We start from the raw sequence: 27,268 nt of genomic DNA, 5'->3' as shown, positions 1-27,268 counted from the left end.
AAGAGCGTGAGTCCGAAGAGGGTTCGAGTCAAAAATAAAACAAAAACTCATTACACTCCCTCTACAAAACTGAGATTTCATCTCCAATGACAAATTACAGACAGCCATGGTGTGGTTTAGCCAGACAGATCTATCACTGTCATATTTTTAAAGCTTTGTGTGTGTGTGTGTGTGGATGTTTTAAAGTACTATGAAGCCACCTTAGATTTTTTACAATTATAAGCAGGTAGGGATACTAAAAAAAAATAGCGATGAGGAAAAGAAGATTGAAAAGAAGCTGCATAAAATTTTGAGACAACATTTGGAACTGTTTATTTACCATCAAAATACTCACACGTCATAGCTGCTTTCCCTTGGGACTCTGCTACTCTGGGGTTTTAGCTGCCAGTAAAGCTACATGGATGGAGATGCCCTAGTGTCAATTCCTAACATAGATGTGTTGCTCTAGGGAATAATTGTGATTTATACTGGTGCAGCATGTCTAATTGAAGCTATCGCACACCACATAGCTACACCAGTGTTAGCAAAATAATACAAACCCAAAACAGTGTGGACGAGGCCTGACTCAAACTCCTTAATATTCCAAAATGATAACCTGCAATTTGAGCCAGAAGCCACTGGCACTTACACATGGAAGTGATTTTACTCAGGTGAACACCCCCTTTACAGCCATCTGTAAGACGAACTCTTGTGGGATCCTCTCCAGCTCAAGTGGCTGATGTAAATAGGGTTACTCATATGAGTCAAGTTACTGACCTAGGTAAAATGTTTGTGGGTCGGGGCACAAGTTTGATACGCTAGACAAGATTCCTCAGTTTGCATCTTTCTTTCTCCCTCCCCTCTCTAAGGGCAAATCCTGCACTGAGGCAAAATTCCCATTAGAGTTTTGCCTGGAGAAGCGTGCAGGATTTGATCCTGACTGTATAGAATGTTTCACTCACGCACTCCTTTCTTTTTTTCCTGGACAGTCACCCTATTTCCACAAGCATATCTTAGTTTAGTTGCACAAGGTTAAGCTATACTATGCAGAAGAAAAAGCCCTAGAGAATATTTCACATTGGCGAAGGAGTCTATATAGATGCATACAATGCAGTGTGTGACAGAGCCCTTTTTGCTAAACAAATAGCTAATATACGTGGCAAAACATGTAATATGCAGGGAAAATGGCCGGCAATACGCTGTTATGGTGCATTGTAAAAACAGTCCAATTTATTCTGAATCAACACTCACAGCTTGCAGCAACAAAATCTACAGCGGCTAAAGGAGTCAGATTCATGAAGAAATCATGTATGGACATTCACTCACGCTGCAAAGCGGTCGGTCAGTTAGTAAGTGTTGTCCCATTTTGCAGATGGGGAACTGAGATACAGAGGATGAGTGACTTGCCAAAGTCACACAGCAAGTCTGTGGCAAAACTAGAAGATAGTTTAGCTCTCTTAGCTCCCCGTCCTGGGCTTTAATCCCACGGCCATCCATCCAGCAGGAGCTCTGTGCATGACTCAAGAGAAAGATGAGCTCATTAGGGCTGTACTCAGACAGATGAGAAATTTTATCTTACAGTTCCCTTCTGAGCTGGAGTTAAAAAGGATGTAACTTAGCAGCGCCGTTCTACCCTTCAGGACATCAGATAAAGCTTTAAGAAATACCTTTGGGGTTAAATTTTCAAATTGGCCCCGAAAACTCCAGCTGCCCATTTTATGCACACATCATAAACCAGCACCATACATTTGCACCCGCACACATATTTGTACAGACATCCTCCACAATTGGACCCTTAGGTGAACTAGATAGGGGTCTAGCTAATTATCTGATGTGTACTCACTGGGTGTGTATTTCTGCAGTACTGCTGGTTAAAATTAAATACTTGGTTTTTCAGCTCATTTCTTAAAGCTTCATATAATGTCCTGAAGGGTAGAATGGCGCTGAACTCATCAGCTTTCCCCAGCAATCCTTTATCCCAGCCACAGCATGGCCAGTAACTTGTCGTCTTCCTCCTCTGGTGGAGAGCACTAAACCAGTGATCTCCAATCCCGCCTCCTCATGGAGGTCCCTCGCTCCTTGTGCCACTCACCACAGAGTTTTTTAAGTTGGTGACTCTCTGGGAACCACAGGTATCTCCGGCAAAGCAAGGGAGCTCCCTGCAACACTTACAGCTATGAGAAATGGGTCTAATCCTCAAGGTTCCAGATCCAAATTTCCCCAGTGTCTGGGGATACTCCAGTCCTGGCCTTGGTTCGCCTGTCCACATGTTCCCCACAGCAGCCCTGGAGCATGGTCTCCATTGACCACATGGGCTTGATCCTGCTCTCATTGAAGTCAAGGGCAAAACTTCCACTGACTTCATTAGAGCAAGATCAAGTCATTGCCCCTAGACAACACTGTCCCTCCTCCTAACCTGACCTCCCCTATAACATGGCTCCAGCTTTTGGAGCCATGAAAGAGCCTTTGGGTGAAATCCTGGTCCCAGTGATGTCAATGGGAGTTTTGCCATTTATTTCAATGGGGCCAGGATTTCCCCCTTAATTATCCTTTGACATCTTGATATTTACCTTAATGGAAGCCAATATCTGCTTAGTATTAACAGTGGCAGTACAGCAAAGCAACTGGTTATTCCTCTTGCTCCACACACCACTGCAAAGAGACTCCTTGCTACCTTGTATTCACCAAGCCAGCTTGGTTGTAAGAGTCCATTGCAATTTCTTTATAAGTGCTGTGTAGTGCATGTCAATTTACTGTCTCAAAGAACCCAGTGTATTTACTGACATTAATGAAAGTGATTTTACAGCATGAATGCCTTAGGAAATTACACTCTGAGTGACTAACGCTGCACCGGAATTAAATACACCTTTATTACAATATATGGGATGGAGCTCTTTTATAAATAAAGAGTGGCATCTCGTTCCCAGCTCGTAACAGTCAGTGTCTCAACATTTTAGACGAGAGGAAAGGCAGAAAAAATAATACAAAACTGATACTGAATAATACTGGTCTCCCAGGGCATCTTATCGTATTTGTACCTTTCTAGGAGATCAACAACTCTTTGAGGCCCATCTTCAAAAAATACAAACAAGAGGGCTGTTTTCAGCAGAGGATATCGTTATTTCAATGCTAATACCTCTGCTGCTGCTCTGCATAGAAGCCTTGGCTATGTTACATTTGGTTGAGTATGAAGATACTGGGCTGGAATAGCAGGACTAAATGCTCTCTGGATAGTTTGAAACCTTCCCAAAATAGTTCCATTTATTGAAGACGTTTATAAGCTTAGCTCCTGAATAGCTTCAGCTGACTTTCATGTAAGCCCCACAAGCTGAGATAGTAAAAAATTGGCAAGGTAGCAACCCTTCCCAGCAAGCAGTCTCCCTCACTACAGGGGAAGCTATGATTTTTCAGGGCCAACTGCCAGCGCATTTTATGTTCAAATCTCCTTTTTACTGTTTCAGTCTCTAATTCACACACCAAAAACAGCGATCGTAAGCTAGTTTTCCATTCACTCGCTATTTTGTTCATTGTTTGTTGGTTCACACAGGGCCTGATTCAAAGCCCAATGAAGTCAGTGGAAAGTTATGTCACGCTTGAATTTGAGAGACATTGAAAAAATCCTTAATGACCAGCATACTGTGATGAAAATCAAACAAACAAAAGTCCCAGAGCTGCCATAGTGACAGAACGTGCAGAATTCCAAAATAAGGACACGGTACACACATATTGCCAAAACCGGGGAAACATTAATGCGATATGAGGTCACTAGAATGGTAACTGACTAATAATTTCTGCAAATGCTGTCAGGTGATCCTACAGCTGAGGCTGCATTTCCTGTTGCTATAGACCAGGGATCGGCAACCTTTCAGAAGTGGTGTGCCAAGTCTTCATTTATTCACTCTAATTTAAGGTTTCGCATGCTGGTAATACATTTTAACATTTTTAGAAGGTCTCTTTCTGTAAGTCTAATATATAACTAAACTATTGTTGTATGTAAAGTAAATAAGGTTTTTAAAACGCTGAAGAGGCTTAATTTAGAATTAAATTAAAATGCAAAGCCCCCTCGGACCGGTGGCCAGGACTCGGGCAGTGTGAGTGCCACTGAAAATCAGCTTGTGTGTTGCCTTTGGCCCGCATGCCATAGGTTGCCTACCCCTGCTATAGACCATAGTTTAACGTACACAACACAGTCATGCCAATGTTGTTGACTGTCTGCATGCATTCTGCAAACCGTCACATTTGTGCATGCAAACTGGCATCTGCACAGGCAAACCAAGCAAAATGTGCAGTTAAGATGCTGAGGCAGGGTTCTGAAGCACCGTAGGCATATGTGCGTTTGTGGGAATGCAGCATGCCCATTGCTTGCTCCTTAGGCCCCACCCTTCGTAGCTGACAAGCAGTGTCCAGTCTCTCCAGCCAGTCGGCACATAGGCTCCCCTAACATTCGGAGGTATTATTATCTTCCTGAGAGAGAAATCCTCCAAAATCTGATTGATGAGGGGAAAGGTTAGCTCTCTTCCTGGAGGAACAACCCATTTCTGAAGGGGGAGGGGGTTTCTTTAAATAAAGAAATTTGGAAATGGAAACATTTCACAATAAATACATACATGCCATTGGCGGTGGCTGGATTATTCTGCCATACTTAGAACTATGTGTAGAGCCCTACCAAATTCACGGTCCATTGTGGTCAATTTCATGGCCATAGGATTTTAAAAATTGTAAATTTCATGATTTCAGATATTTAAATCTGAAATTTCATAGTGTTGTAGGGGTCCTGATCCAAAAGGAAGCTCGGGTGGAGGGTGGGTTACGAGGTTATTGTACAGGGGTCACAGTACTGCCACCCTTTACTTCTGCACTGCTCCCTTCAGATCTGAGTCCTCGGCCAACAGCAGCCGCCGCTCTCTGGCCACTCAGCTCTGAAGGCAGTGCAGAAATAAGGGTGGCAATACTGCAACCCCTCCTCCTACAATAACTTTGCAACACTCCCCTCCCCTGAAGTCCCTTTTTGGGTCAGGACCCCCAGTTTGAGAAACGCTGGTCTGCCCCCTGAAATCTATATAGTATAGGGTAAAAGTATGCACAAGACCAGATTTCACGGTCCGTGACACATTTTTCACGGCCGTGAATTCGGTATGCCCCTAACTTCATGGGAAACCAACAGCAAAATGGGACAAACACAGGCCTCAAAACTCCATAGTTAAAAGTCAGGAAAATTAATAGGAAGCACTCAGTGCAAATCTGCAATAAACACTGAGTCAATGCAAAACTTCACAGAACATCTGCTTTCCTTGGCAGTAACACAGTTTATAAATCAGTGCTTGTTAGTGGCATACTTATCATACACAATGCTGCCACTCACGGTAATAGTGTTGTTACCATGCAGGGGGGCCATGGTAATGTTTTGTTCCAAGGAGTCATGACAAAATCTCCTGGGAGCTAGTGAAAAAGCTCGTGACACTGGGTAACTCTTGTGATAATTAAGCAATAGCTGAGTGACACCAGTTTCGGGCCCATTGCTATAAGGAAAACATTCTCCCTTCCCTTGAACACCCAAAGCTGTCGTGGCTGATACAGATACGATACATTAGAGGCAGAGTCAACAGTATGGCACAGGACTGGGAAGTCAAGGGACCCCTGGCTTTGATTGCTTAACCTCTCCGTCCTTCTATTTCCCCATCTGCAAAATGGGGATAAAGATACTGACTTCCTTTGTAAAGTGCTTTGAGAGTTCCTGATGAAAAGCACTAAATATTAATTATCATCATCATCCTATTAGGTCAACTCCTTGGGTATCTGTGACCAATTCTCCTCCTCCTCCTTCCTCCCAGCCCCTATCTCCTCTCCTTTCTCCTAGTTAGTGGCCGAAATATTTCGGTCCTACTTTACATACCTTCCCTTCACATTCAGCTTCTCTCACTGTTGTCACCTGCAGTTTATCACAACATAGCTTGGACCATGGAGAGGGTAACAGCACTGGAGACAGTCTCCTCTCAGGGCCTGTCTACACAGGGAGATGTACCGTAATAACTATACCACTATAACTCCTTGTGCGGTTACTTTGGAATAAGATTGTCCACATATCGAGTTATACCGGTTTAACTATAGTGGTATAATTTTACAGGTAAGTTTCCCCATGAAGACAAACCCTTAACTGGCGCTGTCCATTCTACCTTCTGAATACTAGTGAGCCTAGGTGCCCAAATTGTGTTCACTAGAGAGATTATCAATTCCTCATTTCTTGGCTGTGTTTTTTTTTTTTTTTTTTAAGTAACTGTCTCTTTTTCCCTAATATTTTACTTAGTATTGTGTAGCCTCAATGCGCTGTTCAGACCTGAACTCATCACTTCTCATGGTACCCCGGGTAAAGATTATGAGCCCCCTTTTACAAACGGAGATACTGAGACCCTAAAGTGAAGTGACTTGCTGAAATCTACACAGTAAAATTCAGTAACAGAGAGAGGGCAGGACTCAGGATCACCCAACTCGCAGCCCTGTGCTCATTCTTGCCGACCGCACAGCCTCCCAGTTTTTTTTTAAAAACAAAAGCAATCAAGAGTGAATGAATGACACAAAAAATATCTTGTATCAGAGGGGTAGCCGTGTTAGTCTGGATCTGTAAAAGCAGCAAAGAATCCTGTGGCACCTGATAGACTAACAGACGGCTCATAATCTTTACCCAGGGTACCATGAGAAATGATGAGTTCAGGTCTGAACAGCGCATTGAGGCTACACAATACTAACAGACATCTGTTAGTCTATAAGGTGCCACAGGATTCTTTGCTGCTTTTAAAAAATATCTTAGAATCTTCGGGTTGGCAGAATACTTGTCAGCATCCAAGAGACTATCCCTGCCCCACCTGAAATGGAAACTGGCCTGCTGGGGTACGTGAGCAGTTACAAAATAAAGACTAAATCTGCTCTTGGAGAGAGGTTTTCTCCAGGCCCAGTGGATCACCACGCTCTGCTGTCACTGCAGTCCTTGTCTCTCTCCCCATGGCATGCCGCTTCCCCTCTCCCAGATCTCTTTTCTTCTCTGATGGCTTCACATATGTTGCCTGACTGCCTGCCTCCCCACTCCACCTCCCATGTTTGCTCCCTGCACTTCCTCAGAGGCATCTCTTGCTCCCTCAGCGATTCTTCACTGCTTTTGTCCTAGCCTCAAAAGCCCATGGCAGAGGGAGGGCTTGAGGCACTACAGTGGTTCCTCAAGGCCCAATCCATTCCTGCCTTCCTAGCAGGTTCCCTGTAGCATCTTCCCTTTCCTTGCAGTCACTGCCTCCCTTTCTGTGCAGTTTTTCACCTTTCCCAGACTCCCTTCCTTGTTCTCTCCACAACAGCCTTTCCTCCCTGGAAGGCTGCTCACACCCTCTCAGTTCTTTCACTTCCTTCCCCCCACCTCCCCTTCCTTCCCCAGTGCCTCGCCAACTCCTTCTGCAGGATCCTTCTCTTCCTCTATGGCTCCCCCCTAAAATCCTGCTTCCCTTCTCACCCTGCCTACTCTGTCTGCACCTTCTGTCCCAGCCTCAGTGCCATGCACACTTGGCAGCCTTCCTCTTTTTCTTGGCGCTGTCCCTCAGGAGAACAGTCGCCAGTCTTGAACAGACATTAGGTAAGCCAGAAAGGAAAAAAGGCTATGCCAGAGGGAGCCACCTGAATTGGCTTTAAAAGTACAGAAGAAAAAACACCCTTCTGGAATAAGGCAAAGATTTAGCCTCATGATCCATTAATGAGCGTCCTCATCATCAAACAGAATTTCTGAGGGTAGCTACATCTTGATGCGCTGGCTTGCCTGGGTGACACACACATTGTTAGCCATTTAAATGGTTTTGACAGAACTGGACTTTCCACGCTTCTTTCTGAAAGGAGAACGAGGGTGTCTGATCAAAGGAGCCTTCCGAAAGGCTGTTAATGAGTTCCATGTGCCCTGCCGTACCTTCGGTGCCAACCCTTTCATAAGATGTAGCAGGGATGGAGGAGCAGAGATCTTATTGATGAGACTTTGAACATTTACAAATTGAAAGAGGCTACTGTGCCAGTTACTGACTGCCTTTCCTCAGGACTAGCTCCGTGTTGAGTAACATAGTTTTGAAGTAGTATTTCAAAGCAGTTTATCATGGTAAAAGCTGAAAATGCATTTTCTGTGAAATCGAAAAGGATGGACCTGATCTACAGCAGCAAAGTTGCTGGTTTAGATTTAGCATTTTCATTAAAAAAAGCCAAAGCAGTGATTAGAACAATGGCAGGGAAAGCAGATGTAAATGCTGAGAGTAAACAAACACACACTCCCCATGCTGGAGTTCAGAAGATGCCAGTAAAGTTAGGAGAGCTAATCTTTAGAAAAAGAGCTAACACAAATGTTTTAAGTCTGCACCCTGAAAGGATCCAAGAGCAAGCTCACTTTGTTTTCTGTTGTCCTCACGCTCCCCTGCTGCCTGTAACTCTAACTCTGCAGAGCTCTGTTCTGTTTAAGTCAGGACACAATGCAACAGCAATAAACAACGTTATCTGCAGCTGGTAAGCATCAGAAATAAATGTATTCTCTTACCTCCAAGCCACAAACTCGGGTAGCTTAAAAGGACTGGAGAAACCCAAAAAGTTACACATCAAAGAGTGCATGTACTAAGCCTTGGTATTTTTCTCTCAGTCCGAGCCAGTGGAAGTGGGGACACACAATCCCTGACTTCTTCCGTTGCTGTATAATCTCAAGGAAATGACCTTACTGTTTGTTGCTTTGATTACAGATTCAGAAACAAAAGCCCTTCCAGCACTAGTCAAGGGATGCAAGATGTTGAAGTCTGATATTTGAAAGGGAGAAAAAAATCAGTTTTTGATTATTATTTTGTAACAATACCCCTTTTTGCGATCAAATTAACCTATGAAAATTAAAACCCAGCATCTACCAAAGTCATCTTAGAACACACCAGCCCAGTGGCAACAAGCCCTCTCACTGGGGTCAGAGCCTAGCTTTCCCCCAGCTGCAGATTTTTCCTTAAAAGGGCAGCTGAGTATTGGAGTCAGCATAGCCAGCTCTACACCATGCCCACAGTGCAGGGGCAGAAAGGGGCAATGGACAGGAGTGCAGAGCTGAGGTTTAAAGGAGATCTGGGTTTAGTACTTGCTCCAGCCATTTCTGAAGCCCAGATGCTTCTGTACATCTATGAGTGGGCTGGGGACAAACTAATCTCAACGGCCAACTAAGAGCCAAATATCTGTACCTTGCCTCTGACGTGCACACCTGTTAATCCTGAGTTATCTGTAGGAATATTTGGGAGGAAACCAGGGACACCTTTTAATCACAGTTGCCAACTTTCACGTGGTAAATAAGCACCCCGACTTTCACAACAAGCCAAAAATCAAGCTAATCCCATTTCAAAACAAAGCCCAAACAAGTCAATCCCTAAGAGCCCCAATTCTTTGTGTGACCCGACATGCAGTCTGGGACTGTGGTGGGCCCACTATGCACCCCTTACTCTCTCCCCATCTTGCCTCTGCTTGCCAGGAGCTGATCAAAAAAAAAAAAAAAGCAGCAACAAGCTACAAGTCAAACAAACTACAAGCCTAAACTACCCAACAAGCAACTCACAAGCCAATTAAGCCAAAAACAAGCCCAATTTTTGCATTTTTTCCCACAGGTTTAGCATGTCTGCTTTTAACTGCACTGTTGTATGTTAAACCAGCAAAACTTTTCAGAGGGAGAGAATGACAAAAAGTTAAAAATTTGGCTCAAAATTGGGGCTGCCCCTGCTAAAAAGGAAAGGCTGTCTGTCGCATGGCACAGAGACACCTCTTAACCTCAATCAGAAATCTGTGGATGGGGCAATGGTAGGGATACGTTAGAATTGACACTAAACTCCATCCCCTCCTACCCCAGTCCTTAATGGCCTGATTGAACGTTGGGCCTAAAGCAGGGGTAATCCATTATTTTTTGTCAAGATCCAAATTTCTTGGTCAAAGTATAGACAAGGTCCAGACTCCAGAGAGAATAATAAATATAACAACAACGTTGATAATAATAAGTAAATATAAAGATTTGGGGGTCTTTTCAAAAGCGTTTGGTGGTCCAGATCTGGCACATGGTCCACCTATTGAGTACCCCTGGTTTCTAGGCCCTGCAGTATCTTATTTCTCCAGTCCAAATAAGCAATGCTGCGATGCTCAGAAGCTGCCTGTATATAAGGAAGACTGCATCATACATTCCTAGAGCTTAGAACTTCATTGCTTGGCATGGAAGTTGCTTTCTAGCCTCAGACCAAAGTGCGAACTGTGCTCAGACACTGGGCATTAAAAGAACTACTATTCATTCCAATTCAATGCCAGTGATGGAGGAGAAGCTGCAGGTATTGTTATGGCAGGCACCCCTAAGGGATGCTATTACATAAAACCTTCCAAACTCACATGCGAAGGACAAGAACAAAATCTGACTTTTGGAAAGGACATGGTGCATTGTTAGTTTTTGGACTGGCAAGGTTTGTATAAAAGGCACCTTCTGGAAGTGTTGCTCAACTAACACCAGGAGAATTCACCCTCTGCCTTGGTCTCTGATTAGAGTTAATCCTTGAGGCAGAGTTGCTCCCTAGATACGGGGGGCACTGATGTTGGGCTGTGATTCCTGGACGAAGGGATTGCTCTGCATGCTGTTTGATCACCTCTGTTCCAGGTCGGCTGTTTGCTTGTAAACAAACAAGTTACGCTTAGCTATGTCTAGATTCTGCCTCACTGACTTCTCCTCTACTGGGATACTAACCTGAAAGGTCCCAGCCATCTGCAACTACCAGATAGAGGGGTAGTGGCTGTGTCAGAAAGGGACACTGGTGTGAGAGGAAGGGGCAACAGTATTATATGCAGAGAATGTGGTTTGTTCTACTGTAAATGCTGAATGACACTTTATGACACACTTTGGCGTAAAGTATTTGAATAGCTGAAGTCCAACCTCCTTTCTACAGGCACAATCTGAGCCTGAAAAAATTATTTGTGGGCATAAATCTCAGGATTTATGATGTCAGCTATTTGAGCTGCACCTGCATCGGGTACTAAAGAGACAAGACATCAAATTTGCTCCCACAAATGCAGGCACAGAGGCTGCAAAAGGGAGACCAGCCTCTGAAAATGTAGCCTTGTATTTTTAGGAGACAATACCCTGCCCCCCACCTTCACCACAGTGTACACTTCTTGCGGACACCAGGCCACAGTCTCTAGTTGTGTAAATCTGCACACTGCCTTTGAAGTTGCACTGATTTGTACCACTTGAAAATCTGGCCCATTGAACCCAATGTCAACTGGAATGGTGGCCGAGTAAACACTGAGCAAGGTGTCATAAGTAGATAGGTAAGGTAAGGGTTAAGTTCTTTTACCTGGAAAGGGTAACCAAACACCTGACCAGAGGACCAATCAGAGAACTGGATTGTTTAAAGTCAGGGGAGGGAATTTGTATACTCGGGGTCTTTTTTGTTTTCTCGGCTGTGAGTTAACAAGCTTTCTCCTAACTGCATCTTATCTCCAAGTGTCTCCTACACATCTGTGAGTACAAAGAAACCCCAAGCAATTCGGCTATGAGGAGCTTTGGGTGGTATTTACATGTATGTGGATTGGTTGGACTGGTTTAATTGGGCTATCTTTTAAATCGGACTGTTTCTTCATATTTTCTTATAAGCAAGAGCCTGTATTGAGTTTCTTAAGGCAAGATTATTGTTTTATATTTTCTTTCTTTTTTTTTATATAAACTTTTCTTTTAAAACGTGTGGAAGTTTCTTTTCCTAGGGAGGCAAAGGGAAGGGAACAGCCAGGCTGTGGGCTATTTTCCTATTGCTTTCAGGGAAAGAGCAGGCTACGGGGAAAGATAAAAAGAATCACCTCTGTATTAGGTACCTGTCTCCCTCACGGGAAGGCAGGCACGGGGAAAGGCAAAGCCAAGCTGTTGGTATTTTGCATCTCAATTGTCCTGAGGGTAGAGAACGCTTATCTCTTGGGAAGCAGAGAAACCGGTTTCTTGGCAAGCCTGGGAAGGAGGGGGGGGAAGGGATTTTTTCCCCTGCTTTTAGCATCCAAGGGATTTGGAATCTGGGTGTCCCCCCAAGGAAGGGTTGGGGACACCAGAGAGAGGAAAGGGGGGATCAGGCCCCATCAATTCCTGATCTGGTGGCAGCTAGAATATCCAAGCTGGTAGTGAGCTTGGGGAAGTTTCAGGTAAGCCCCCAAATTTAGGACGCAAAAGTCCAGGTTTGGGACAGGACCAGATTGTGGACGCTAAAGTTCAGGTCTGGGACTGGGAGGCTAGATTACCACACAAGGGCCACAGGGTTTAGCCCATTCTGGTTCTGAACCAAACCCACTGAAGTCAACTGGTACGTTTCCATCAACTTTAGTGGACTCTGGATCTGGCCTCTGAAGCGGGTAGGCGGAACTATCACTGAAGTTGATAGGAGTTTTGAACACAAAACAAGAGGTTCATAGTGGGAACTGGAGAGGATATTTTTCTTTTCATGCTGACAGTTGCTTGAGCTCGGAATTATACAGGGAAATAGCTACATATGCATGGAATATCTCTTCAGTATTTTTCCATTTTTGTGTTCCTTATTACCACACTTAAAATAATTAAAATTAATTAGCCCAGAGCACATCCACTAGGGCAGGGGTGGGCAAACTTTTTGGGCCGAGGGCCACATCTGGGTGGGAAAACTATATGCAGGGCCGAGGCAGGGAGTTGGGGTGCGGGAGGGGGCATGGTGTGCAGGAAGAGGCTCAGGGCAAGGGACTGGGGAAGAGGAAGGGTATATGAGGGGGCTCAGGGAAGGGGATTGGGGTGCAGGAGGGATGCAAAGTACAGGAAGGGGCTCAGGGCAGGGTGCTGGGGTGCACAGTGCAGCAGGGAGCTCAGGGCAGGGAGTTGCGGGGCAGGGTGCAAGAGGGGTTTAGGCTCCAGCCCTGCACTGTTTACCTAAAATCAGGGCTGGCTCCAGGGTTTTTGCTGCCCCAAGCGACGGGAGGGGGGAGGAGCCGCAATCACAATCAGCAGCAATTTGGTGGCAGGTCCTTCCCTCCGAGAGCGACCGAGGGACCTGCCACCGAATTGCTGCTGAAGAGCGCGACTCTCCGCCCTTTCCCCTTGGTCGACCCAAGCACCTGCTTGCTGAGCTGGTGCCTGGAGCCGGCCCTGCCTAAAGCAGCTCCAGGGTGGCACTGGCACGCACCGGGGCCAGGCCAGGCTCCCTGCCTGCCTGCCCTGTCCCCAGCCCTGCTTCAGGAAGTGCTGTGGCCCCGGTGGGGGAAGGGGGGGGCGCATAGGGCTCTGCATGTGCTGCCCTTGCCATGCCTCCAAGTACCTTCCCCTGAAGCTCCCATTGGCCGGGAATGGGGAACCACAGGGGGAGGTGCCTGGAGGCAAGGGCAACACACAGACCCCTCTGCCCCCCGCCTGGGAGCTGCATGGAAGTGGTGCCGGTTGCTTCTGCAGGGCAGCACAGAGCCTGCAATGCCATGAGGGGCAATACCACAGGCCGGAACCAAAGCCCCGAGGAGCTGGAGTCGGCCCGTGGGCCGTAGTTTGCCCACCCCTGCACTAGGGCCTGATCTTCTCACTGAAATCAGTAGTCAGACTCTTAGGCCCAAATTTTCAGAAGCAGCTCTGCAGTGGAGTCCCCAGAGGGCCAGGTGGCCTACTGGTTAACACACCTGGTTTCCAGTCTCATCTCCCAGGCAAAAGGAGGGCAGAGATATCTGGCTCCTACCCTTTGGCCAGAGATGACACAGTCTCAATCTACTTTGCAGCCATGCTCTCAACCAGGCCTGGTAAAGGAGACCCAATCCTCCCTCTCCACAAGGTCCCAGCCCCGTTGGGGAGCTGCACCAGTAACATCCTCCACGCTGAAATGCCTAGTGTGCCATCCTGGGCCACTTCCTACTTATACCCTCCTTTGCTTGGGGCATAGTCCCAATAATCCAGAATTTAACAGAGTCCAGAATGAGCAGAGCCCCACAGGGCCTGCTGGTTCTTGAAGCGGGGTTGGAGAAGATTATCTGGGATCCTTACCAGTGCTGTGGTCCACCTCAGGGTCAAACTTCCATCCGGGTTCCAGGAGAAGGCTTTATCTTCCCTCCGGCCAGTTCACCTTCTCATCTCCTTTCCCCTGGGGTTCTGCTCTCCTTTTAATCTGCTACTCTAGCCACAGCATGCTCTGCTGGACTGGAGGGATGGGGGTATCTGGGTCCAGTAGTGTCCTTTAACACTTTTGGGCCCAGTGTGGGGTTTGTACACCCTATCACAAATCTCCAAATTGAGACACCTAGGGTCCGATTTCCAGAGCTGCTGGGTACCTGCAACTTCAGCTGAGATCAATGGGAAGTTCAAATGCTCAACACTTCTGAAAATGCAGCCTTACATGTCTAAAATTGGATTTCTAACAACTGGGGCCCCAAAACAAGTCAGGCCCCCAAAACCATGAGATTAGTTTAAAAATCATGAGATTTCTAATACATCTTTTTGGTTCTCTGTTTTTGCCTTCTGTCTTTTGAGCCTTTCGGGTGCATTGTGATCATGTTTTCACACTTCTTTTTTTTTTAAATGCAAGCTGAGATTCCCACCTGATCATGTGACTCCAGGAGCTGATGCTTTAAGAATAGTACCCAGGATCACGAGACACATAATACAATAATTAGAGTTGGCAACATTGCAGAAGTAATGCTCTGCTGTTCACACAGATTCAATCTGTTACAAATCAGGGTTGCAGCAGTTAAATGAAAGGGTCACAGCTGACACGGTTTTAGTAAAAAAAAAAAAGTGTGTTCATTTCATAAAAAACCCAAGAACCAAGATGGAAACTAGACAGTGAGTCATTTTTCCTTTTAGCAGCAACAGAAAATGTGACTGTTACCAGTGTGATGCCAACTTCTGCCCTGAATGGAACAACCTCCTGGGTCAGGAATAACAGGGACATGTGGCAAGAAAGAGAGAAGGCTGCAAAGCCTTTGGGAGGTTCCCAGCATAGGATGGCACTGCATAATTCGGTTGTACGCATCGGGCACATGCAGGTTTTCTGAGAGGGAACAAAGATCAGAATCTGAAAAAATATACACAGTGTACCTCTGAGTGCAGGGAGGACTACCAAGTTTACAATGGCACCCTCAAAGCAGGCCCACACTCAGAAGGGCCCATTAGGGTTCCCAGGCATGACTGCCGGAAGCTCCCTAGAAGTAGGTGGGCCACTGGCACCCAGACTTTGGCCCTGTCCCCCTCCCCTGAGACCCCACCCTTGCCCCACCTCTTTCCACCCCATTCCACTTCTTCCCCCAAGGTCCCCCCTCACTGCACCTCTTCCCCCGAGACCCTGCCGCTCGCTCCTCTCTGTTGTCCCCACACACACACACACACCCTGCACCCCCTGGCTCACCCTTGAGGCAGAAAAAATAAGTGATGGGGCCATGGCCCCCTGTCTCAGTGCCTCTGTTTCCAGTTGTCCGGTTTTCAACGAGTAAGTTCACTCGAAACATGGACTGGACAGTGTCCAGTCCAGTTACAGGAGTGACTGCAATGAGCCGCCCCGCCAGGAGGGGGGAAGAGCAGCTGCTGCTGTCTAGAGGAGCTGCAGCTCAGCTGGAGAGAGAGAGAACTGACTCCTAGGGACCTAGCTCTGGAGGAGAGGTAGTTACTGGCTCCGCGCTGCCCCGGGGGTGGGGGGAAGGGCGGGGATCCTGTCCACCCGCCTTGCCTTGCCCTTTTGTCCCCAGCCCCTGCCTCGCTCTGGCCAGGGACTGACACGCCCCTCACCCCACACTGTGCTTTTCTACGACTTCTGCCTCACTCTGGGAACCAACCCCCAACTGTGCTCTTGCCCCTGGATCCACCCCATGTTTGGCGCTGGGACCACAAAGTTAATCTGGCACTGGCATGGAGATATAGGGACATGCAGTATTTTAACTGCTTACAAGGGCAAAAGTAGTAGGAGTCTAGTAGCGAGCTATAGTTCTGCAACTGGGAATGCCACTGGGAGCAGCATTCCTTTATGGTGGTTAGGGTTTGTAGCATCAGGCCTTTCAGTTGAGGCATAATCCATAGCCAGCTCTATGACGACACCCCACTCCTAGCCAAATTCAGGCGTGGGGAGAACAGTTACTTATTGGTTGACATCAATGGAGTTATTCATCTACACAGGGCTAAATTTGCCACTATGGAGTCAAATTTTAAAAATACATATGTGCAATTTCATGTCTAATGTGTGGGTGCAATTGCTGTGATTGGACATGCAAATAGAAACTTAGACTCACAACTGGCTCTTACACCCCCTTCCCCGCTCTGAACATGCAACTGTGGTAATTGCGAGCAACAAATGCAGCATTGTGAATGCAGCTATAAAGTCAGGCTCTAGTGTTCCCTGGTGGGAACCTGCCTTGACGGAGGGTTGCCACCTTTCCAGCAGGTAAAATATCGTTAAGGAACTCCTTCCTTTCTTTGGGGGGGTGGGGAGGTGGGACAAACCACAACCCTTCTTCCCTCTTTTCCCCACACGTCTGTCTATCCTCTTATTCCTGCTTATTTCCCTGCTCTTCCCTCTTTCTTAGTGTTACTCATTCTGGGAAATATCTTCCTGTTCTAGCTGAAGTGGATGGGAGTTTAGCCATACCCTTCAATGGGAACAGGATTTGATTTTCTGTCCTCTTTGTTCCATCTCTCTCTCTCGCTCTCCATCCTTATTTTCCACCTCCCTCCTCCTCCTCCTCATCCCATTATCCCACTTTCTTTCCTTGTTCTCTCCCTCAGCTTTGCACACCCCCTCTTTATATCTCCAGCCCCTGCCCTTAAATGTACTCCCACTTACTCCTACATGATTCTCCAATCTCTTGATCTCTTCCCCTGTGTATCAACCAAGGAGCTGGCTGTATGCAAGAATTTCTCCTGCAGCAGGTCGCATCAGATACAATAGCACATTCCACCCCATCAAGACAGAGGCAGACAGAGTTTGCATGACAAGAAATTAGTACACTTAAAAAAAATAAAAAGGCTGAAAATAAGCATGTCGCCCTTGGTACTCTTATTCAGGATTTCTGGGTGAAGTTTAAGGAATTGACCTATAAGCGGCTTAGACCCTTCCTACTGGAAAGGCTGCCTCTCTTCCTGTGGTATACAGCTACACTAGAGATCTGCATAGACTTTCAACCTAGGGTGCACTGTCGGGACAAATAAAAAAAGGGCTCCTTTCAGGGGATTCTTTACAATGAGCCTAACTGCTTTGGAATTTGCTCCTCCTTTGCTCTGAAATAGCCTAGATCTAATGACTTTCAGGGCACATAACAAAGTATATATATTTTCCCTGGACATCGGAAAATAGGGAGGGGGAGAATTATAAGGATGCTGGCAGAGGGCAGCAATTTGAGTTTTTACATTGCATGGCTTGCTGATGGAGGCTTAGAATGGATTACATTCAGGGTATTACTTGTCTTGTATTTTTACGTTAGTTATTTTAAAGCATTTGTACAAATCTAAAGAAATGATCATTTACAGAGAGAGACAAAGAATGAATGTGCATGTGTGTTTGTGTGGAAGGATAACTTAAGCTAATCTATCTCAATGCTGATAAAATTATCCTCTTTGCAGTCACTGAGAATGTGCTTGTCTCCATCTGTACAGGAGATCAGTAGAATTACTGATGACTAATTATGACTCCGATGTCTTAAGAGTGATGCCCTGATTTTTAGGGACAGTAAAACTAGAAGACAAAGATATTGCATTATTATTTTAAGCATTCACTGTCCATTTGATCTTTACAGAACACAGGCAAATGGAAAGACAACGATAGAAACGAAAAAGGACAAACAGAAATGGAGAAACACAGTGAGCTAAAGTTTGCCCCAAATTCCACTTATGCAAACCCGTCACCCAGCGAAGGGGAATTAACCAGATGTTCTGGAGAAGACTGAAATATCTGTGGAAATGAAATACAAGGAGATTCCCAATTGGATCCCTCTATAAGAGTTTGTTTTTGAAAACTAACACCAGCTACATTTGAAATGTTAACGTATTAGTGAACCACATCAGACTGAAAAAAATTACAGCTAATATAAATGGCTAGTGAATAGAGGTCACTGTTTTGAAACTGGCACTGCGGCATCTAGAAGGAAATGAGATGAAGCTCAGAGTCTGCTTATGAAGTTTGTCTGCTAAAATGGGAGGGAAGGGGCAGCGCAAAAAAATTATTTCATTTGAACAAACTCTTCCAAACAGAAACTGTTCTATCATGAGCTCAAGTGGAAACGTGTCTGGCAGAGATATTCGGAAAGTTGTTTTTGGAAAGTCAAGTTTGTAAAATTAAACCTAACTCTGAACTGACAGGGCGGGGTGTGCCTTGAGCAAAGCTCTGTTCTCAAGACTTCAGACGGTGTTAAAATAGTTTAAAACTTGCTTTCAGCTACTGATTAAAAAGAAAACCATTGTACTGTGTCGGAATGTTCTCTGCGTGCGTAGGGTGTTTGGGGAAAAAAGGGACCTTTTAAATAACCAGTAGGAAAGTCCAAAACAAAAATACAGAAAAAATATTTCCAAAAGGCGTAATTGCATTGATTCAAATCCCTTTGCAAAGCTGACCTATAACCACAGCAAAGGTTTTCAAAAGAGACTCATGATCCTGGGTGCTAAGCTAGAGACACTTAAAAAGTGCTCAGCACTTTCTAAAAATGAGGCCCCTTTAAAGGTATCTCATGTTGAGCTTCCAAACATGAGGACACTCAACTCAGTTGTCACTTTTGAAACTCTCAGCCCATCAAGATGGACCTAGGTATTCTGAAGACTCATAGGAGCAAAAGCACTGGGCTGTATCCTGTGAGGTGTTGAACATGCTTAAACTCCCACTCCCTTGAGTATTCCACACTCCTCAGGCTCAGCCTATGGAACACTCCTCAGGCCTTTTCTTCTACGACCTTGAAAAGGAAAAACTAGAAAGTCTCACATTTTTGGTCAATATTTGTAAGAAAAATAGATGGTAGGGTGGAGTAGTACAGGAAATGAGTAGTTATAGCTGTCCAAACTAACTGCATTTGCACCATAGGGAAGCAGAAATTGTCCATTTCCTCTCTTATTCCTCCACCCCAAATGAGGTGTGGAGCAGAAATATGGAGTGCCAAGCTTCTGCACTGTTGCTTCATCAGCAATTTCTTCACCTGACCTGGAGGAAACAATCTCCCTGAGGTTAAAATGAGCTTTGTCTATATAAATCACATAAGTTCAGCATATGTACCTGCAGATCAGACTCTGACAGACATAAGTTGTTCACTTATAAATCTAGTTTCAGAGGTGCCTCTTCCCTCCTCTGTTTTTATGACATACATTTATAATGGTGCCTCAGATTTTTATTGCATGATTTTCCTTGGGCATCAGAATGGTTTCTCCTCTTATGTACACACACCCACACATGCCAACATTAACAGCTGAGCCTGGAGTCAGGTGTGTTTTAACTTGCAAAACCCACTTGTCCACATGTCCTCAATTTGCCCCAATGGTCTCAGAGCATGATATTGCCTGATAGGAAGAGAACGCTCTGGGATACATGCATGCAAAGTAATATGCAAGGTAGTTTGGGGTCCCATTGATAATCAGGCCGGTAGTATGACAAATAACCACAATGTGGGAAAAGCGCTGGTATAGCAGGTTCATATATCTAACATTGCTCATTAGTCTCAAAGAGAGAGAGGGGATCCTACATCATATGTTCTAGCCCAGTTCTCTTTACTTGCACTGAAATTAGATAAAACACAGATGTCCTTTAACTTAAGAAGAGAGAAATCTGTTTATTTGAGGCAAATGACATCACATTATTTTTACATTGGAAGAAATGTCCCTGACACCCATAGATGCTTAAATGAGCTTGTGCACCTCAGAGAGTTTTCAGTAATTTTTCCCAGTGGCCCTGCTACCAGCCCAGAGAGCTACAGATATTACTGCAAAGATGTCACCCCTCTTTCCTCCCTCCCCCAACCAAATGGGTACCGTGCTTAGAGATGTCTAAGCTGCATTTTTCACTTGGGATTTTTGTCGAAGCCCTAATGGTATTTGCTCTTATTGACTTGCCAAAATTGCAAAGAATGTTTTCATCACCACTTTGCACATTGTTTCAATGTTGTTTCTAGGACAGACTCCTGGATGCTCTATGCTGTATGGAAGAGACAAGGTTCCTTGGCATATAGATTCAGTTCTCTGTGACAGGAGAAATTCATGTACGATATGTTTTGTTCTTTTATCCAGGGTTCAGAGGTTATTTAAGAGTGAAATAGGACATCATGTTCCCTCCCTACATCACAGGAGTTCTTCCAAATAAATAGGACTGAGCAAATAAGCATCCCAGCTCGCTGACAACTGTGACAGGTGATTACAGGCCTCCTGAGGAAGAGAAAGTTTCAAGTTCCTCCACTGGGGATTCTTTGTGTGAAAAACAGACTGCCAATTCTGCGTCAGGCTCCAAAGTGAGCAAGTCCCTACGTGCAAGTGCCTCAGCGTGTGGGTGCCACTGAACAGTCAGTCAGGTCTCCAAGGCAGGTCTCTGTTGTGCCACTACCGAGAACAGAGGCCTCCAGGTACTCTGTCCACATGACAATCCCCTCACCTGAATCAAGTTGAAAGGTGTAGGCAAGAGCTCCTAGTGCTGAAGTTCTAGGGTATTTATTTCTCCGTCTGACAGATAAAGTCAGCTCTCTTTTTAGGTTAAACATGGTTGTTGGGCTCATGGCTGAATACTAATGACACTTCATTCGCCCTTTCAACTCAGCCTTGCAAGACAGTCATGAAAATTTACAAGCCCATGAAACAAAATCCTACTGGCCCTCCCTTTACCGTGATGATTTATAGTGATGAAAAAGCTAATGGCATTTTACCCTCTTGAAAAACAGAAGTTACTGGCCCCAGGTTAGTGGTTGAGCCCCATAAATCTAATCACCTCTAAACTTTTCATAGTCAACCAGCAGTTCTAATACCATCCACCTCGTCTTAAACTGTATTTACTCTAAGAACACCACTGTAGCTAGGTTTCTTAATTGTTCACAGCTGTTAGCTAGTTAGACCATGCATGTCCTGGAAATCGAGATATAGGATGAAATATTTGAAGCCAATGAACAAATTACACTTTCAATGTTTTTATTAAGAAGTGACTATTGCCAAATCTTTTATATACGGTCTTATTTCACCTCTGGAATATGGACACAAATGAAATCCAGAAGGCTGTGATTATTTTCATGCAATTAAATCCTTTTCCATCACATTAAGTGTCTGTTCAGTTCCACTCACTAGTATAAGAATGAGAAAGAAATGCACCTTTGTGTAATTAACCTGTCAGAGGTACTGATGTGGTCCCCATTATTGGGGTATCAGAGCACTTCACAGACTTTAATGTATTTATCCTCCCAGAACCCTAGTGTTCCCCATTTAATAAAGGCACAAAAAGGCTATGTGGCAGCACAGGGACATGAACCCAGGTCTCCCAAGTCCTAGACTAGTGCCCTAACCACTGGACCATCCTTTGCTCTCTGAGAAACCTGCTTATATATAGGCTAAGGTTCAAGACTACATTGAGATCTGAGATTCTCAAGCTTCTTGCCAGTGTTACTCCACCCCAGTCAATGGAGTTACATTAGGGTAAACTCGGAGTAATACAGCCGCGAATTCTGCCCTGCAACTATATATACAGTTGCATGTTGGCAAAGTCCTTGGGAGCCTAGGTACCCAAATTAATCATTTCGTGCTTCCACAGTCCAAAAAAGAAAAATCAACCCAACCCAAACCAACCCCCCTCCATCAAACTATGTTTTTAACTAGACCCTCGGACGTTCAAACATATACTCATGGCATTTCATTGCAACAATTATGGGCTCAGACCTGCTCCCACTGGAGTCAATGGGAGGATTGCCATTCACTTCAATGGGAGAAGAACCAGGACCTAAAGCAATAGATTGTGGTGCATCATTTATACAACCCCCAAGGAAGGAATGTTCAGTGTAGTCATTCACCAATTTTCCACATTAATAAATAAAGCCTGAATGATTATTACACAACTCAATTTAAAAATCTGAATTGAAACCTGATTTGCGCAGGTGGGTGAGTACACCCCAAAGCCTAGCATACAGAGCAAGCATTCCCTGAAGTGTTAGGCCAGGGGTGACTAACCCGAGCCTGAGAATGAGCCAGAATTTACCAGAGTACATTGCCAAAGAGCCACAGTAATAGATCAGCAGTCCCCCCGCTCCCAGCGCCTCCTGCCCACCGGCAGCCCCACTGATCAGCGCCTCCCTCTCCCTCCCTGCACCTCCCGATCAGCTGTTTCGTAATGTGCAGGAGGCTCTGGGGGGAAGAGCGAGGGCAGAGCTGGCTCAGGGGAGGGGGCTAGAATGCGTGGAGTTGGGGCAGGGCCTGTGGCACAGCCACAGGTTGAGCAGCAAGCACTCTGTAGCACATTGGAAAGTTGGCGCCTGTAGCTGCAGCCCCGGAGTCAGTGCCTATACAAGGAGCTGCACATTAACTTCTGAAGAGCCGCATGTGGCTCCGGAGCCACTGGTTGGCCACCCGTGCACTAGGCTGTTTGGCCCGCCAATGCATCTAGCAGCTGTCCTTTCACCAAAGGGGGTGTGGTATACACACTGGAGGTGTGGCCAGGCCCCTCCCACAACTGCTGAGCACTGGCACAGTGAGCAAGTGTTACATTTTTTCTGAAGCACGCCTAAGTCCAGCTGCTGATCATGCTATTCAAGTGCCCTTTTGAGGCATTCTGCTCTCTCTACTGCGGCTGGGAACACATCTTTCATTAGCACTCCAGGGTGGGGCAAGTACACAGTTTGGCACCACAGGAGTAGGACACAGAGTGCACATTTTCACTTCGTAAAATGCCCAGAAATACTAAGGATGTGTTGGTGAAGGTTTCTTTAAAAGGATGCCACATGCCTTCTTTGTAGAAGGAGAATCATGTGGTGGTAGGCTCAGAGCACAAGACTAAAAAAAATTAAAGATTAAACCCTCAGCACCAATTGTTACACTCAGTAGCTTTGGACAACCAAAAATTTGCATGATCCTTGGTTCTAAAAGTTTTTTTTTAAAAAAGTTTTAAAGTCCCTTTAGTAAAGTACACGGATTAAGTCCTTGCTCAGAGTCAGGGTATGGCTACCTTACAGAGCCTATATTGGCTAGTTATGCCACCACAGAAGGAGTATTTCTATTGGTGTAGGATCCTCACCTCCCTGGATGATGTTAGCTATGTTGCCAGAAGCACGCTTCTATCGATATAACTGAGTCAACACTGCGGGTTTTGCTGGCATAGCTATGTCGGTCAGCGGTGTGAGGAATGACTGAGATAGCAGTGCTGACATAACTTAAGTGTAAACCCAACCTCAGTCTTTACTCTGGCAAAATTCCCACCTAGAACAATTTTGCCTTTCTTAAGGACTAGGATTTTGTCTTCAGAAAGATGGAGTAAAAACTAAGAATGTACTTTTCATTTTGTACCATATACCTCTTAATGTATCCTTAGGAGTCCAGGCAGTTCAATTGCCAGCCTTCGTTGGAATGGAATTCAAGGACATGAGATACATCCATATGGCCATTTTGCTGGGCATACATCATAAAAAGCGGTTCTATGCAATGCAGCCAGTTGATGTTCTAACATTCAGAAGACCTTGCCTTCATTTTAGAGCATAACAGAGATTTAAATAAGATTTCATATTTAGGGGCAGATTTCCACTTTAAGTGGCTTTCAGACGGAAGTTACGTAGTGATGGTTTTGGAGAAGAGGATTCCTACACACTGCGTCATTTGCTAGAATACAATGCATAGGGGGAAAATCAGTCTCATTGTAATAAATGTTTACGCCTATGGTGTGATCAGACAAAATCACTGCCTTACAGTCAGGAAAAACAAATAAAGAAAACCATCTGGCTCCAATTGTGATTGGATAACACAATACTTGCAGACAAAAAAATGCAGAAACCTATTTGCAAGGCAGGTGCAAATGAAGTAGTAAAGAGAGTATCTGCTAAAGCATACTTCATAGTACAGTTATCTCAGGACTAATGTTGGTCATTCTTTCCTTGGACAACAACCATTTCATGATGCAAAGTATTATAGTATATATATTATGATATATTACGATTGAACTTCCCTTAATAGCTATTCGGGAAATGCAAATAAACTAGAAAAAATAAGCTACAGACCGTTTCTCCTGCCACAGCATTTTTACCTCAGACAGTCTGATGCAAATGCAGGCTATGTATTGACAAACCTATCAGCTTCAAAGTACAAGTGACTGTGAGAGCAACTAACGAGTCTCTTGAAAGGCTATGATAGAAAGGACAGTCAGTCTCAAAAAACAATTTTCCACACATCAGCCTGCAAGAGGCTTTTTACACAGCACCAACCTCTCAAACAGTGATTTTACAACACAGACACCCAGAGCTGATTCAATCATATGAACAGAAATATTTAGTGACTCCTCAGACTTGTAGATTTCAAATCTGACTAGTTATCTTAACACAAGGGAGGCTGGAAGCATAACTTTGTAGTAATTAACAGCTTCATACTAAACGTGCTGTCTTATTAAATGACTCTTTAATCACGTTATCGAATACACACACACACCACTACTAGGAATTAGTAAATTTCTGCTAGATAATATTCTGGCATTTTTAAAAGCAAACAAAAATTGCCACAGGTTTACCTGATAAACTTCTCTGAGACCACACCATGTTCTCATCACTTGATGGCAAGCTCTCACTCTCTGAGTGTACCACCTTCTCAAAGTCGATACTGTCAAGTTCCAAAGAAACCGGCTCCCACCAAAAAGCAAGTCTTCTACTCCGCACATGAACACCGAAGCCATGATCTACTTTTTCAAAATCCTCTCTTCCTGCCACACTCTGTGTACTCAGTTAAACGCCTGCCGTTAGAGCAGCTTCATTTTATACAGAGTGCAAAGGGTAGGGTTGTTGTGAGAAGCCAGGGTCAAATCTTAAAACAAACTCCTCTTTCACTGTGCTTCCTGGGCAGACACGGAGGCATGCTCTGGGTGTTGCTTGAAGTCCAGCCAACGGCTGCAGTAGCTCAGCCCAACCAGAAGCTCACACAGCAGCCTTGTACTTCTTAACAGCTTATATAAATCTCTGTTAAGCTTCAGTAGCCACCACTGTGTATTCTAATTAAATTTTAACCCCTTTTCCATGTGCCCTGACAACAACCCCGTGTCCATACACTACAGGAAAAGAATTGAGGGAAGTAGTCCTGATTAATACTCTCCAAATTTTGATACTCAGCAGGCACTACACACATATCTACGGCATAGTGTGTGTGTGTATACATACATATACACACACACACACTCCATCACCTCATTGTCTGCCTGAAAGGGAACAGCGCTGTCATCGGTTCCTTCTGGCTGAGCTGTTGATCAATGTTCGAAATCCTGCTTTAAACACCTCCAGGAGAGCTCTCATGGCAGTAAATATGTTAATGTCTCTTTTAGCATGGCTATCGGAACCCACAAACAATATGCGGGGAGCATCCCCCTGGATGCCACATTTCACGTTACCGTATGCCTCCTGTTCAGTAACTGTACCTTAAAATATTGAATGGACCATCAGCCTGCTACAGAGAAATGATTTTGATCTGCTGTTAAACTAACATAATCCTATTAATGCAGCACTTGCTGCACTAGAAAAGCAAACAGCCTCCTGCGAGCTGAGCACCTTTGCAAACAGACCACAGTACATAAACACTCTGAAATAATAGCCCACAAGAGAATCCCAGGCTTCACTCAATAGTCAGTATAAAACTAGGCAGCAGCTCTACTTGCTGAGGCTTTAATTGTTAATGCCAGAGAACTACACCTTCTGTTTGCAGGCTATTCCTTATTAACAAGCTAAAGGGTTCTGAAGAAAGTGTTCAGTGGGTAGGTTTTGGCTGTGACCCCTAAAAACACAAGTAGTCTGGGAAGATCGCTTTTCTTGGCCAGCACAATGAATGTTAAGTGACAGAGTAGCGCACTGCTGAATCAACAAAGCAAGGTGTGCAGAGAAGAGTTGTCATGTCCATATTTTGGCAACAGTTTGGCACTGGATAGTGGTAAGACCACACTGAAAATTTTCACCGATTCATTTCACATACAAATTGTGATATATACGGTGGCAGTACTGGGATAGATGACAGTGTGAATTGCCATACGTGCCAACAGCACTGAAATTAAGTACCACAGAAGGGAAAAGCACAGAGGAAAGTCCCATCTTGTTGGGAAAGGAATAACCAAGAGAGAGACAGGAGAGAACGAGTTATGAACAGCTAAAGAGAAGCCAGTTGAGCTATTCAGAGAAGAGCAGCTCAACACAGAGGAGTAGACAAAGGCACAGCTGCTTGGCTTGCTGGATTCTGACAGGAAGTGGTCCAGGTTCGCAGAGAACATCCAGCCAACATTGGCAGAAAGTCCAGCAGGCGGGGGAAATCTTGGCGTCAACTCCCCAGAGAGAAGCCAGGAAGAGGCCGACAAAGGTAACATAGGGGCTCCATCCAGACCAAATGCATCACTGCAACATGGATTGGGGCCAGATCTACAAGTAGGCCAAAGAGAAGGTAGAGCTGGAGAGGGACAGACTTCATCTGGAAACCCAGCTACTTGAAAAACAGCAGTGAGATATTGCAGACAAAGAGAACACAAGACAAGTATCATCAACATCACCTTGAGACAGAGAGGCTGTGTCAGGAAAATCCTAATCTGGGAGATGTAGTCAGGCCCCAAGTGCCAGTGCTGGTGGGTGCCAGAGACTCCAAAATATTCCCTCGCTTTAGGGAAGGGGACAACATAGATGTCTCTCTACATGCTTCAAAAGTTCGGTGTGAATTGAACAAGGTGGAGGTAGATGGCAGGACACCAGGTTCCAAAACAGAGGGTGGGGAGTGCTATAGGAAAGGTCTGTTCCTGGAGAGTGTGTCTAGGGACCTTGAGATTGGGGTAGTGACCATACATGGTTCAGGCTCCAAGAGCCTGAAACACACTGGGGATCCAGAGCACAGAGGCTTGTATTCCCCTCACATCAGGAGCGCACACTAGGCTCTGTGACACAAATTTTGATTTAATGCAAAATTTGAGGGACTAACCATTTTTGGTAAGTAAGCGCACGCGCGCGCACACACACACACACACACACACACAGTCCTTCTTGTGCAAAATTTCTACTAGATGGAGTCATGCAATGGCTTTTTACAGTGTTTGGAACCAGAGGAGTGGTAGCCTTGGGAACAGTCACATGGCCTCTTTGCTCAAACATAAAAGGACCCTATAAAGTA

The 27,268-nt window shown here is 45.1% G+C and overlaps 1 protein-coding gene across 1 annotated transcript in view; it reads right to left on the bottom strand.

Annotated features, from left to right (window-relative positions):
- FRMD4B (FERM domain containing 4B) overlaps positions 1-24,884 on the bottom strand; it is a 124,637-nt gene extending 99,753 nt beyond the window's left edge. Inside the window, exon 1 of the mRNA XM_032772848.2 lies at positions 24,654-24,884. Within this exon, the coding sequence (XP_032628739.1) occupies positions 24,654-24,815 (162 nt within the window). The 5' untranslated portion in view covers positions 24,816-24,884. The remainder of the gene's footprint in view (positions 1-24,653) is intronic.
- Positions 24,885-27,268: the final 2,384 nt, after the last annotated feature.

The sequence above is a fragment of the Chelonoidis abingdonii genome, chromosome 17, assembly GCF_003597395.2.
Source record: "Chelonoidis abingdonii isolate Lonesome George chromosome 17, CheloAbing_2.0, whole genome shotgun sequence".
In the NCBI taxonomy this organism is placed as follows: Eukaryota; Metazoa; Chordata; order Testudines; family Testudinidae; genus Chelonoidis; species Chelonoidis abingdonii.
Note: the sequence above shows the minus strand (reverse complement) of the source record. Positions and strands in the feature narration are given on the sequence as shown.